Genomic DNA, 14,301 nt, shown 5'->3' on the forward strand with positions numbered 1-14,301 from the left:
TTGGGTGGGGGCGCATAAAGTATTGACAGAAATGTTTCCATGTGCTCAAATTAAAGATTTAATTTCTCATTTTTCCACTGTGAGATTACGCCACTGCAATAAAAGATTCATTTTGTGTGTTTTTCACACATTTTACCGGAGGTGATCATAAATATGTTATTATATCTCTACCTATCAGTTGGGAGGATTGGGCTTGTTATGCATAGTTAACAGAGCAGCATTAATGGAAAGCTTCACCCAGGCTGTCAGGACAACTGCAGTGCATACCGGGGTTAAAGTCAATGAGGGTTTACTCTGTAATATCCTTTTTAGTGCATTCCTGTCTGCAATTGCTCAAATAAATCATGGCAAAGCTGCAGCAGAAACCATAATAGAGAGCATCTCCTCTGTGGGAGGAGACCACTTTCTAAAGTACATAATTTTCAGTGTAAAGTGATCTGGGTACATGCCTGCCTCTGGATCTTGTCTTTGTGTTTCTAGCCGTGCTTTCAAGCTGATTTTGGCTGAAACTGCACCAGCAGAGTGAGGTTACACAAGAGCCTGCTTACACCTCTTACTGGGTCAACTCCATAGCAGCTGAGATGACTGGTAGAAGGAATTTATTTGAAAAAGTCAAGATCAAAAGACAGATTTGAGATGCAGATCAGTATACTCTGAATTGGTTTGGCCTACATTTATATCCACATTGATTATTTGGTTTAGCAACTATCTGTTAGATGTTTGATTGAATTAAACCCATAAAGAAAAACCCAAAGTTCAGATAAAACTCTTTTCCCACCATTAATCAAAAAGATTATTGCTGTCTGCTGCTGTCGGTGTGTGAGATTTCTGCTTTATTTGTATCTATCAAAACTAATGGAAGTGTCACAGTGCATAACTCAGGGTGCACAATGTAATAACCCAATCTTTGGTTCTGTTTATTGTAATTTATTGGCTCAGGGTACACAAGATGTCAGACCCCACAGCCAACTGTCATGGTTGATGATACCCATATTGACTGTATCACTCGAGGCCAAGAAGGACTGCTTGATCATGTTCACTCTGTTTTTGTTATTAACACACACTTTCAATGCCTGATTTACTATAAAACGAGTGGGGCTGCTAATTTCAAAACATGAACACATAGGTTGAGCCAAAACTCGACACCAGAACAGCATTAAAAAGACATAAATAACTTCAACATGGCAGCCATTTCACTCTAACACTTACAGTATACAATTTGTTAAAGAAAAGGCAACTAAACAATCCAGTGCTGCTTCTTATGATGCAATGGATGCTATCCAAAGAATCAGTTTAGAAAATGAGCTCACATAAAAGTGGTACTGTTGATCACAGTTCAAGAATGTCATGTTGCATTGCCATATTCTGGACCCCTGGAACAGTTACTGTTCCAGGGGCCTGGAACCTTTCATCATACAAAGAGGCAGGTTTGGACCCAAAGGGTAAAATACAGTTAAAAACCATTACAATCTATTGAACATAACATTACAACTACCTACCTTATGGGATTTCTTAAGGCATGGACTTTACTAGACTTCTAATAGTGTGCTTCAGTGTATCTGGCACCAAGATGTTTGCAATAATGTTAAGTACTGGAGTTGTTCTAACTTGGTTCTCCAGGACTTTCCAGCAGCTTGATTTGATAGAGTATTTGGATACCAAGTCTAAACTGGTTGTTCTGCTTCTCAAACTATTTCCTTCCTGTTTCACTTCTTTGTTGCACTATTTTTGGTCTATCAAAATATATTTGAAAATGTAGAAAAGAGGCAAAATCTGAAAGCGTTCTGCGTTTTCAAGATCTACGTATGCAAGGCAGTGTAATTCAAAACTTTACTATTAAATCAAAAATTATCTATATTTTTTAGACCTAAAATATATATAACATTTCTCCAGTTTAACATTCTGTTGAGGTCATGTCCAGCAGGTGGACTTTGCCCATCCACCTGCTGGACATGAGCTTCTCTATTTGACTCAGCTCCTATAGTAATATAGAAGTACATGATCTGACTGAATTAATTCCCTATAAATACAAAGTCATCTAAGTAAAAATAATGGAACAGTCCAAGATTACCTGGAGCTAATGGGAAACTTTCAGAGTATTTCACTCTAACTTAGGATGACAGTGGCTTTCACTGTTTGAATAACTTAAATGAAGGCAACCAATCATGCAACAAAGACTCTTTTATATAAAACCAGCTGTTGCAGGTTGGATAAGTCCTGGTCTAAGTCTAACTGAACTTGATGGATATTCCTTTGTAGAAAATAGTAGGAACCATCAGGTCACCCCCACAAAGAGAGAGCAACATTAGGCCAATAATATGTCAGTCAGACTAGAAAAGGGGAGAACCAAATAGAGAAAAATAAATTATGTCAACATTTAGTGAAAGTTTAGAATGATCAGAGAAATACGATGCTGACGTTGGCCAAAATATATGTTCGCATGTCTCGAATTCAAAGTTTGCTGAGAGGATGTGAAAAAGAATGCCGGCAGAGAGACGATTTGTTAGAGTTGTGTCTTGTTTAATTAATAAATCTTGACTGACGTTAAAAGGCTACACCTCATTACTGGATAATATCACAACCCTCACACATCACTTGGGAGTCAGAATATTGTAATGTTGCTTTTTAAATTAGACTAACAGTCTGCATTTGATGCCAATAAAATTCTTCTAACTAACAGAAAACATTTTTACACACACTGATGGAGTTCCAAAGCAGTAACCTATATTTCATTTGAACTTTTTTTCAAAGCTTATGTCAAGTTGAATTGGCCTGCAGGTTCTCTAAACAGTTTACATTCACCTTCCAAAAGCAGAAGCATAAAGTGTTGATCCTGCACTCCACTCTTCCCCATCCAAGCTGCTGCTGTCTTGTGGGATATGTCTCTTAAGGGTTATTTCTCAAAATATCTCAAACTCAGTTATATTTGATGAAGAACCTCTGTGAATATTTTTCATGTCTTGCTGCAGAATCACAACTGAATTTAAGTTGCACATAAAGTCTGTATAATTAGGGCAGTTGTCCTTCTGTAAAGTGAACCTCTGATTCTTTCTCTAATTTTTTGTAACCTCTAAAAGGTTTTTTTGCAATTCTGCCAATTTTATGGCATGAAGAGTCGGATTCAATATATCAATATGTGATATAATGAAGCAGACATAGCTGGCCCTTTTACACATTTATTTGCAGAAAAAGTTTAAGTCTACTGTGTTGATTCTGTTTCCTTTGTTTAGGATTCTTATTCTTCGTTATATCTTGTTACATGGTTTCCCAGCTTTCCTACATTTGAAGTGGCAAATAGAAAAAAATCTCTGCAGCAAAATGTTTTTTTTTGTTGTTATTGTTTTTGAAAGAAGCATGTACACAAACCAAGCCAGCAGCACATAAAGTTATCCCACAGCACATAAGTGTGCCCATTTGACCAACACTTCATGAAAAAAAAACCTCAAGAATTTCAGGGAGGATTATTGTGGGAAAGGAGAAATTCAGACAATTCAAATTCTGCAGAAAAAACAGGTCAAACTGACCTTAACATGCAAATGAGGCAGACCTTATGTACAATGTTCTGACTCTCAAGTAGCAACATTTTTTCTTTAAAATGAACAAATCCAAAAGGTTTAAAATTAGATAAATTACAAAAGGTGGTCACTTGAAACTTTCATGGTCCTATCAGATAAATTATACAAATCAAAGGCAGACTTCATAAACATTTATATTCCTGCAAAGTGAAGAACTTTCAGCATCTGTAACAGATCAACGCATCTCAGAAGACCAACTGACTGACGGACTGATTGACTGAATGAGTGTCAGTCTTAATCTCAGCGTTAACCCTCCCCTTTCTCCACTTCACCTCCATGTCTGGCCTTATCCAACCTTCTCAACACTCCCAGCTACAAGCTGCAGATTAAAGCTACCCTCATCTGGATCTCATCAGTGTGGGCCAGCCGTTGTGTTTTATAGGTTATTTTTCATTCACAAGAAGGAGGCATAGAAGGGGACTGTGATTTAAAGCTACATTTTAGTGAGGCTGGAGGACAATAAAAGCAACATTCTATCAAAGAGATGTTCATAGATGGGGCATCATTTTAAGTCCCCTTCTGCCTCTTGCTCAAATGTCTGCATGAGTTTCATGTGTAATATTTGTACCGTGGCCACTCTCTAAGCCACTTCTTTGCTTTTTCTTTCCTGCTGTAATGTCTGTAAAGTGTGGTGAATTGTCGTGGGCTGGCTGGATGAAAAATCATTTGTGGTAAAAATAAAGAAAAGAAAAGAAAATAATCTTCATATAAAACACCCCCAGCCTTTGCGACCCCCACCTCTGTGAAGAGAGTATGCATGCATGCTCTACAACTGCAATCTACACCAATCAGAGGGAAATGTTCCGAGTTTCTTCTTCATTGTGCTCGTCAGTCGCAGGCTAATTAGTACACTGTGGTCTGTAACAGAATCTAATAAAACAGGAAGGTGTAATTAAGGGCTGTAATTTATACATAAGTGGGCAAGTTACCAAATGGTGAAGTCAACAAAACGTTAAATATCCAAATGAAAAAGTAACTTTCAAAATAAGAAGTCAATTTTGAAGGTTTTAAATAATTAAAAAGTGAAAAAAAATGCATAAGTTAATGTTCAAAAGTAAATAAGTAAATAAAAATTAAATTAGATACAGAATGTATATAAATAAATGGATGGATGGACAGAAATATATGCACAAATCAATTTTCATGACAGATAAGAAATCAGACAAGCTATAATAAGAGCAGCTTTGTTTTGTTCTTTTTCTGTACTATGCCTCTATACTATGCCTATTTCTGTACTATGAATAAGAACTATGCCTTTCACAGCAGTAATTTGGAAGTAAAAAACACATTCCATGAGTATAACAGCTTTCACTCAGTTGAAGGGTGAGTGAACTGCAAGCCGTACTTCTAATGAGTGTGTTTGGTGCCCCAGATCTCCACAGCTTTTCTGTAAATGATCTATAGGTCACTCCATCAGCTGCACACATTCCTCTGTGTGGTCTGTTGTCCTCCGACTTCCAGATGTGAGATATCAACACGTCTCTCTGCCGCTATTCTTAACACAAATGCAGTTGTTAGCACAACAGTTAACTCTGTTTACTTTTTATTCGCCAGCCTAAAAATTTGCTTCTCAGTGGGGTTTTGTCTGGATAGAAGGAAGTCTTTATGCTGCCTATTTTGACACTTGTATTATCAATTATGCAATTATTATGCATTTATGCAATTTTATTCTTTTTTAAAAAAAAAATTAACTGTCATGCTGTGACTAATTAAGCTTTAAAAATATATCTTATGTTGTGAATGCTATGCCAAAACCTGCTGTATCGTTCCCAAATAAATGCACTGTGGTTATTGGAACACAGAAAAAAAACCTCTCCCAGTAGAATAACTTCTATTGAATGAGACAATGTGTTTTCTGATCATGTTAACGAACCAACATTTAATTTTCTTCTCTCTTGTATTGCAGGAGGAAGTGCTGTGATGGATTCAGGTTTGTGATGGGCCAGTGCATACCTGAAAGTAGGTAAACCATACTCTGATCTGTCCTCACTAATGTGGAATTGAGCAAATAGAAATAACTGCAGAAAATTCCAACCGATCTAAAACAAGAGAAGTTTTATCTGAGAGGAAACAAAAGTGATGAGTCTTAGTGTATGCACACTTATGTCCAACTGCAGATTACACACACACAAGCTGACATTTTGAAGCATTGATTTCTATCAAATATGATGATTGCAGCTAATAAAAACATTTAAGATACATTATATTAATGTAGAAAGCTGTGCTTAGAGAAAAGAATGTTTAGTAGCTGGTTGTAATTTTCCCTGGTGCTTTAAATTTAACAGATGAGCATATCAGACCTCATGTTCTAATTTTTTTACTATGATTTTACATGTTTTAGAAGCAGCCTTTCATGAGTAAACTATGCTGACAGGGTCAGAGGAATTTCTTTACTTTCTCTGAAATTGGTCAGGAAATAAAGTAAAACAATTAACATTTTCAAATAAAACCTCTGGAAGATCTCCAGAAATACTAATAAATAATAGATCAAGGCCACTTTGAAAGTTTAGCTTACTTGTATTATATTTAAGCATTTTTTTCACATTATTTCTGACATGCATTAAATTTATTTTGCATCAGCCGCTAGATGGTGCTGTGCCTCCAAGCTGAATATAAGCACTTGCAATGGAGTGATTTAAAAAAAAAATCAGCATTGTGGTGAAATCAAACGTAATGGACATAAACAAGGGGAATATTACTTTCAGAAAAGTAAACATTACTGTGTTACTCTGTTTCGCAAAATCTAAAGAGTTAAAGGCAGCAGCAGCTTAAAAAACGAGGCTCTTGGGAGTCAGATTGTAGATTTTATGTTCGCTTTATGGGTGGTAACAGTTACTTCTAAGCACACTACAGAGAGTTATCTTACTATGATAACATTGAGGAGAAAATTAACATAATTTCACAGTAAAAAAATGTATTTATTTATTGTTTTAAATAGTGGACAAACAATTACTTCTACTTGTTCTAAACTGATGTACTGGTTTTTATTGGTGTTCATGGCATTTTATACATTGTAATTTTTAACTTTAATTGTAATATTCATATGCTTCTTTCATTTTACATTTTTTTTCCTTCTGATCTTTGTAGTGTAACACAATAAAAGGCGGATTTTAGCTCGTTAATAAGTCGCATAAGTTTGACTGTCTTGATATTTTCTTCCATGAGCTGCTGGAGTATTTCCCAGAAGTGCAATGAGTCGGTCTTCTCTAATTGTCTTCAGGTGTGGATGTGTGCGCTGCGTCACCCTGTGAGCAGCAGTGCACAGATAACTTTGGTCGAGTGGTCTGCACATGTTACCCAGGTTATCGCTTTGATAGGGAGAGACACCGCACCCACAAGTCTCCCTACTGCATGGGTCAGTATGGCTCTCTCTTAGTTCTGCTACATGTGCCAATGTCAGGGTTCCTATAACTTATTGTCTCTAAGGACACAAACATTTTCATATTATTTGAACAATGAACACCTCTTGTTTCAGCCTCCACAACCCCTTCTGTGTAAATCATATTATGCATGTAAAATATCAGACATTTCGCTGATTTTTATTGGTTTTCATGTCACAGTTTATATCTGTACTTCCTCTCTTTGTCTCTGTGCATGTTTTAATCTGCCTACAGACATCAATGAGTGTGAGGTCTCTGGTAAAAGTCCATGTGACCATGAATGTGTGAACACAGTTGGGAGCTTTTTGTGCCGCTGCCACACCGGTTACATCCTGGCACCAGACCAGCGCTCCTGTATCCTAGTGCACAACTGTGAGTAGACATGTTTTCTGAAACTTATCTGGGCATTTTGGACATATACAAAATATCTTTGGCATATGATATTCGTCTCTTCCACTTGATGATTGTTATCTGTTGTTATGAATCACACGACAAAGTTCAATTTTATCTCAGTTGTGTCCTGAGTAAGTTTTTTATCTTTGCATGTCCAGTGACTACTATATTTTGGTAAAGTAGTGGTTATGCAACTTTGTTACTAGATATACTAAAGTTGAAATCTGGCTAAAGACTTTTTAAATGGTGCCAAAATAAAGGCCTATTTCCCTTTTTTTTTTTTTGTTTGTTTTTTAAAGGAATTTAGACTACATTTGACAAATAACATTATAATTCCCAAAAAACAAACAAGCAAAAGAACACAGATCCTTTAATGTATAAATGAGAAACCATTCTTGTACTTGGAAAAACACAAGATTGAGCATTTTTAAAGCTTCTTAGCTTTGAGAATTTAGTAGTAACTTGCCTCATTTTTATGACTCAAAGTCGTGTTTACGAAAACATTAGTAGTGCATATCCTGTTTAAATAGGTGGCCTTCACCAAACAGAAGATAAAAAATGTTTGTTTTGACGTGCAGTGAGTTCTTCGGGAAAGTCCGACACCTTGATGAGTGCTGGTTCCTGCTCGTTCACGTGTCAAGATTTCATGAACATGAAAAGCAGTCTGTTTCAACTCAAGCTGCGGCTGGGAAACACACAGTCCCACAACCAGGTAAGGAATCTGTCACATTTAAAGCACTTGAGCCAAAAATATCATAAGAACATTTTAATTTTATGCTGAAGGGTGACAAGTGAGTTTAATGTCATGGCTTAAGATCACTCTTACTTGAATTTAACTTTTGGCTAATTCTTCCAAAGACATATTCATCTTCTGGTGTGTTTGCAGGTATCTGGTCTGGCAAACAACAGCAACAAGCCGATTCGAGCGGGAAAAAGTACAGACAGCCCCTGTCTTCCTGGATTACCTGGCCCTCCAGGTGCTCCTGGTCTCCCAGGTAAAAATGAAATGACAAGGATGCTTGTGACAACTCAGATATAACGTATGCAAAACACTTTATGGAAGAGATTGAAACTATAGTAGTTTATTTCATTTAGACAAATTAGAGTGGCATTTTGTTTTACTTTAATATTACCACCGACTCCTCCATTTTACTTGTCCTCCATTAAATAAAATCTACCTGTCTTCATCAGGGCATCCAGGAGAACCAGGAAGCAAAGGTGAACCAGGGGAAAGAGGTCCACCTGGTCCAAGGGGACCACGGGGAAACATGGGGCCCATGGGACCAGAACCTGACCTCAGGCACATAAAGAGGGGCCGCAGGGGACCAATGGTAAGAAAAGTCAAAAAACAATTGACATTGTAGGTCACTAATTCAGAACATTAAATAATCATGAGATCAAAACCTTAGTCAAACGCACCTGTACATCATAAAACTGGAGTACATGATGAGTTTATGACACAACTGTTCCACCCAAAATACCCCAGGTCCATTTTTTTTTCTGCTTCAGTTCACATGCATTACTTTATATTTCAATAAAAAGTTCGCAACCTTTCAATGGTATCACAGTTCACAAGGCACAATGGAAAACTTTGAAACAGACAGTGGAGTTCCCTCCACTGTCTGTACACACATATCGTGATCACAGCAGGTAAAATGAAGAACCTGCACCTCTGAAAACAAGTCAGATCTTTCTGAGTCTTTTAAAGAACTGAGGAATTCTTTGGGGAGTTTATTAGAACAGTAGAGAAGGATGCCACAGGATTTCTCTGCTTTGAAAAAAGTATTCCTCTCTCTAAAGATTTTCCACATTTAGGCTACAGCAGCTACAAACTTCAATGTGTTTTACTGGGTTTTATGTGATGGAAAACCACTTTGTTTTGCATTGGCGTAGAAGGGAAATTAAGTCAGTGTTTTAAAACTAACCTACAAATAAAATTCTTTAAATTGTGGCTATATTTGCATGCTGACTCGCTTAATCTGAGAATGATGAATACAATCCCAAAGTCACCTAATTACAAACTACTGACAGCATTCTGAAGACCCAGGAACAGCAGGTAGGTCAGGGAGGTTATAAGTCAATCCACCACTTCAAAATCCAATATGGCTTCTTTGTATGCGACACTTGATAGCTACAGTAAAAACCTCTTTATTTGCACTGCGGAGGATTTGTACTCATTTGGATAATAGGTTTTATTAAAGTCAAAATTGCTGAGAAATATCATGTCCTTATCATTTTAACAGGGACCGCCCGGGGCTCCAGGAAGAGACGGACTAAAGGTTGTGAAAGTACATGTTTGTTTTTTAATTTTGTCTCTCTTCTTGATTCTGCATTTATGTGCAACTGCAGTCGCCACCTGGTGCCTGTGTTTCACTAATGCAATGCAGACACTTACCGGCATCTCTGACTGCGCTAACGTTGTAGTATCCATATAGCACATGAGATTTTATAAAAATAATTTAAAAAATCACCCTGGTCCAGCATATAAACATTAACCACAAACTCTGAGTTGAACAGCATGACTTGCAGATCCTTATTTAGCATCCAGTATATTCATACTACTTTAAAAAAAACAACTCAATTCAGATGCATTCACTTTATTTGCAGTACAATGGCAGGAGTTCTCCACAAAAGTCATCTGTTGATTCTTAGCAAAGTGTACTAACAGTATAATATTCGTTAATTAATTAGCAAATATTATATCAGTTCCATTGATTCAGTTGACGTTATGTGGATAAAATTTAGGCTTATCCAATAAAATCAAATCTGTAAATGGTAATTCTGTATTTAATTTTAATATTTAGTGAGCACACATGGATAGCTTGCATTATTGGATTGGTATTGTTTCTTGTTCATTTTTAGTTACTTTGACTCTTAAATGCCCAAGTGAAACTTTGCATGTGTGATAATATACTCTGTACAGTTGAGAGAAACTGGTTCATCTTTGCTGTTTCCTACCAACAGGGTGACAGAGGAGCTCCAGGACCCAGTGGACCCCCGGTGAGTATAACCAAGTGAATTCCTGAATCTCAGCTTGGAGGCAACTTCTCAGCATCTTCTGCTACTTCTGAATCTGGAATCAGACATTTACTACATCCCACTCCTTCCTGTTTTTAAAGGCATCTGCAGGCCCTATCACTAACACCATGCTCATTTTTACTTTGATATTAGTCCAATTACATTTCCTACATGTGTTTTACACCATGCGTTATCAGCTTGAGAAAATAACTACCGCTGGAGATTTTTGAATACAAGTAATGATAGAATTGTGTGATAAAATCCTGGCAATAATGCATGATGTTTTCTTTAATTGGAAAACAATTGACTGGGATTCCACCCAGTAAAATATCTGTACCTAGCAATTACCTGGGAATTTCTGCCTGCTTGGGGCCATGCGAGTTTCAGTAAATTGTTTGTGAATTTACACTGGTTGCCCAGTAGATGGCAGCGACATCTAGAGTCCAAAAAGTAACCTTACTGCAGAGTTTTGAATATAGGTGTCCACTGTGCTGACCATGTTGTGTAATATGGTTTAAAACTTGCATATATTCACTATCAAAATAATCATTTAGATCTTTATATGATTTTTTTTTTACAGGGACCACCTGGCTCCTTCGACTTCCTTCTGCTAGTGATGGCTGACATTCGCAATGACATCATTGAGCTCCAGGAGAAGGTGTTTGGTGAGCGGAGGGGAATCTCTCTAGACAGTCCTCCTCATTCCAGCGGGGAGGAGGATTTTGTTGAATGGTCCTCCGGACAAGGAGATCTCAAAACCTGAGCCTTTCACAGCCAGCTTAGAGATCGTCATTTATGCATTCGAGGCCAGAGAGCCAAACACAGTGCCTATCTTTTAGTTTTGTTCAGGACCACCCCATTAGCAACCTCCCAGGAAATGAACATGTCACTGTGTGGAGCAATGAGTCTTCTTGGAACTCTGACAATGCTCCAAACTGTGCCAATTAGACATAGCAGACATTTAAAATCTCTCTGAAACTGCTGCCAACACAGTTTTGCTGCCTTTCATTTCTGTGGGTGTGTATGAACCCTGTGCGTGCAGGACATCATGTGAGAAAGATACAATATGAGCCCGCCTGTCTGAGCCTCTGAGCTCTGCCTTTGAGCTGAACCACTTCAAACGATGAATTTTATCGTCTGCATCTTTTCCTCTTCCTGTGTCCGTCCACGGAAGCTCTACTTTGCCACTGATGAATTGCCTGTGGGAGCATCGGTTATGGAAAAAAGAAAAAAATTACAACATAGGATCTGCACGGCTTGTCTTTTCTGCACCTGCAGTGTCTAGCGCAGAGGTTTGACATTTGCAGCCGTTCTCTGAGGCAAACTCAGAAAATATTTCATGAGATTCATGAGCTTTGTGTTGTTGTAATTGTATAAACATCAATTGGGGCTTCATTTTTCATTAGAAAAAACTCTATGCAACAAGTGAAAACTGGTGGCATCTGTTGCTTTAACATTATGATTCAGGAATTAAATACAAAATATGGTTACTGACATTTTTATATGTAAATAATATAACGCGATTGATATTTAAAATATGCTTTTATACTCAGTATTTTATTTTAAATTGTATTGCTTATGTAAGCAGGTTAGTGACTGCACGTCTCCTAGATGTAATCCAAACCTAGCAGATGTATCATAGAAAACTTTGAAAATAGTATTTTTCTTTTAGTTTTCCAAACAGTTGCAAAGTACCATACTGAATTCTTTTGATTATAGTTTTGTGAAAAGGAAAAAAGTGTTAAACAAAACTCAATCTGAAAGCTGAATTTATTAAAAAAAAAACATATTTTTTTGCTTGCTTTCATTCCTTTGCAACTCAAATCTATCAGGTTCTTGTAAAAATGTTTTAAAGAAGATCACATTGAGTTGCAAAGGAATGGAAACCCATAAATACCTGAGTAAAGCTTGGGACATGCAATGCCAGTTTTTTGTCTGAATTTACCCAAAATTTCCATCGCAGGAAAGTTTGTCTCGGCCTGGATTGTTGTGGTCAGGCAACACAAACCGTTGTTAGTGTGAACACCTGTTCTTCTCAGAATCTGTGATGACTGTTTAAAAAAAGCATAAAATCCAAATGAAGGGTTATTATATTTTAAAGTTGATTGGATCATCTAGGAACTAATCTACTGTATGACTTATTGCTTTTTAAGGTTATAAATCTAACATGATCCTGGAACCCATTAAAATAAATAAGAGAAGAAAACATGCCATTTCATCTCTATTGGTCTTCACTCGTGCCAAAAAGCCAAAAATGGAGGAGCATTTGACCTCAACTTGTCTATATCTGCAGTCAGAGTGATACTCATGGATTGTAAAACAAATGTCATCATGTCAAGTCAAAAGGATGACAAGTTTTCGGTTCAAAAACCACAGCACATATGAACCGTTAAGTCTAGTATCTGTGATGCTGTAGGTCTGTTTCTTTTCCAAAAGCCTTAGAAACATTATAGTGCAATAAATCACAAACTCTTTCAAATTCCAGGACATTAAAAGGAAAAATTATGGTGGCCTTCTCCAGAAAAATGAAAGTGTGTGAAAGTGTTTTAGAAAAGTAATGGCTCAAAGCAAATCCACAGAGACAAAATCAAACTTCTTTTATGATCATCTTGTTCATCAAGCCATAATCATCTGGAAAGTTGTGAGACAAAATAAAGATGAGAAGAAAGAACTTTGTGTGATTTCGAGAGATTATGCCAAGAGGCCAAAGATCACTCTCACAGCATGTTCCAGTCTCAGTTCTGACCATCGGACATCAATCAGTGATTTACAAGAAGAGCTTGCAGAGAATGTTGACAGCAGAGGTACAATTAGATCTTTCAGTGGGCATTTAGTCAAGAGAAAAACAAATGAGTTATTAAATCAATGTTTAAATTGTTGTAAAAGAACATCTGTGAGATAATGCTGCTGTAATGAAAGATCAGTTTATTTGAATGCTTTTCACACACAGCAGTAGCACTGGTGCCAACATCTGTATGTATTTGGCGAATATTTACAAATCTAATAAATTGAATATAGCAATACTTGTTGCTATTTTGCAAGCATGCAGATGTTCCAATATTAATAACTGGAACTAGAAAATATTTCACTGAGAAAGAATGTTTCTATGAAAGCTTTAGTTATTCAGACGTCAAAGCAATTCCCAAAATTACAGGTTAGATGCTTTAGAGCCAAACCCAGCTGAGAAAGCTTTGTCAGGTAAATCAAACTCTGAAGCTGTGATCTTCCACATTGAACAACAATCATAAAGCACACAGTACTGCCAGCAGAGGGTGCAATAAGTTACTAATAAACTCCAAAAAAATCCTTCCAAGGAGTTGGACTTTAAGTTCTTGGAAGGAACTGAACTAAATTAATTTGCCATGTAAATAATTATCTAGTCTCAGAAGGAGTTAAATAGATCAAAAATTCACATTTATCATGCCTTTACACTAATGTGGCAAGATGTTTTTTCTTCCAGTCTATACATTGTGGTAAAGGTAGATGTCAGAGGTCAGGGCAAAAGAATAGAAAGAGTTGGAAGGTCAATCACTAGCCATATTCTGTTAGTGAGGGACTGTTTGGGCTTCAACGCACTAACAAATTATGAGTAAAGAAAATAAATGTTAATTAAACTTTCACAATTTACACAGCTCCTATGATCTGGTTCACACTGTTGGATCGGAGTATTTTTAAAGTTTCAATCCTGATTAACAGTTCCAGTGTATTCCTCTGTATTTTATCCTGCACTCAGAACAAATGCATTTTCACATGGATTTTGCTGATATGAAATATGCAGGTGCATTTTTTATTTGTCTTCTAGTACCTTTGCGTGCATGTTACAGGTTTCTCACCTGACGGCTCCACCCCCTGCCGTGCGGTCACAGCTCTCAGTACAATCTCTGGCAGGTCAACAGGGATCAGGAAAAACAATGTGAAACAATTTGAAAACCGAG

The 14,301-nt window shown here is 37.0% G+C and overlaps 1 protein-coding gene across 1 annotated transcript in view; it reads left to right on the top strand.

The window, feature by feature from the left end:
• LOC129363967 (collagen and calcium-binding EGF domain-containing protein 1-like) overlaps window positions 1–13,037 on the top strand; it is a 32,754-nt gene extending 19,717 nt beyond the window's left edge. The window contains exons 3-11 of the mRNA XM_055036318.1: window positions 5,482–5,534; window positions 6,796–6,930; window positions 7,190–7,327; window positions 7,927–8,060; window positions 8,235–8,343; window positions 8,540–8,679; window positions 9,592–9,627; window positions 10,313–10,348; window positions 10,947–13,037. Coding sequence (XP_054892293.1) covers window positions 5,482–5,534; window positions 6,796–6,930; window positions 7,190–7,327; window positions 7,927–8,060; window positions 8,235–8,343; window positions 8,540–8,679; window positions 9,592–9,627; window positions 10,313–10,348; window positions 10,947–11,129 — 964 coding nt within the window. The 3' untranslated portion in view covers window positions 11,130–13,037. The remainder of the gene's footprint in view (window positions 1–5,481; window positions 5,535–6,795; window positions 6,931–7,189; window positions 7,328–7,926; window positions 8,061–8,234; window positions 8,344–8,539; window positions 8,680–9,591; window positions 9,628–10,312; window positions 10,349–10,946) is intronic.
• The last annotated feature ends 1,264 nt before the right edge of the window (window positions 13,038–14,301 follow it).

Source organism: Poeciliopsis prolifica, unplaced genomic scaffold, assembly GCF_027474105.1.
Source record: "Poeciliopsis prolifica strain line A6 unplaced genomic scaffold, Auburn_PproV2 SCAFFOLD011, whole genome shotgun sequence".
NCBI classification, from domain to species: domain Eukaryota; kingdom Metazoa; phylum Chordata; class Actinopteri; order Cyprinodontiformes; family Poeciliidae; genus Poeciliopsis; species Poeciliopsis prolifica.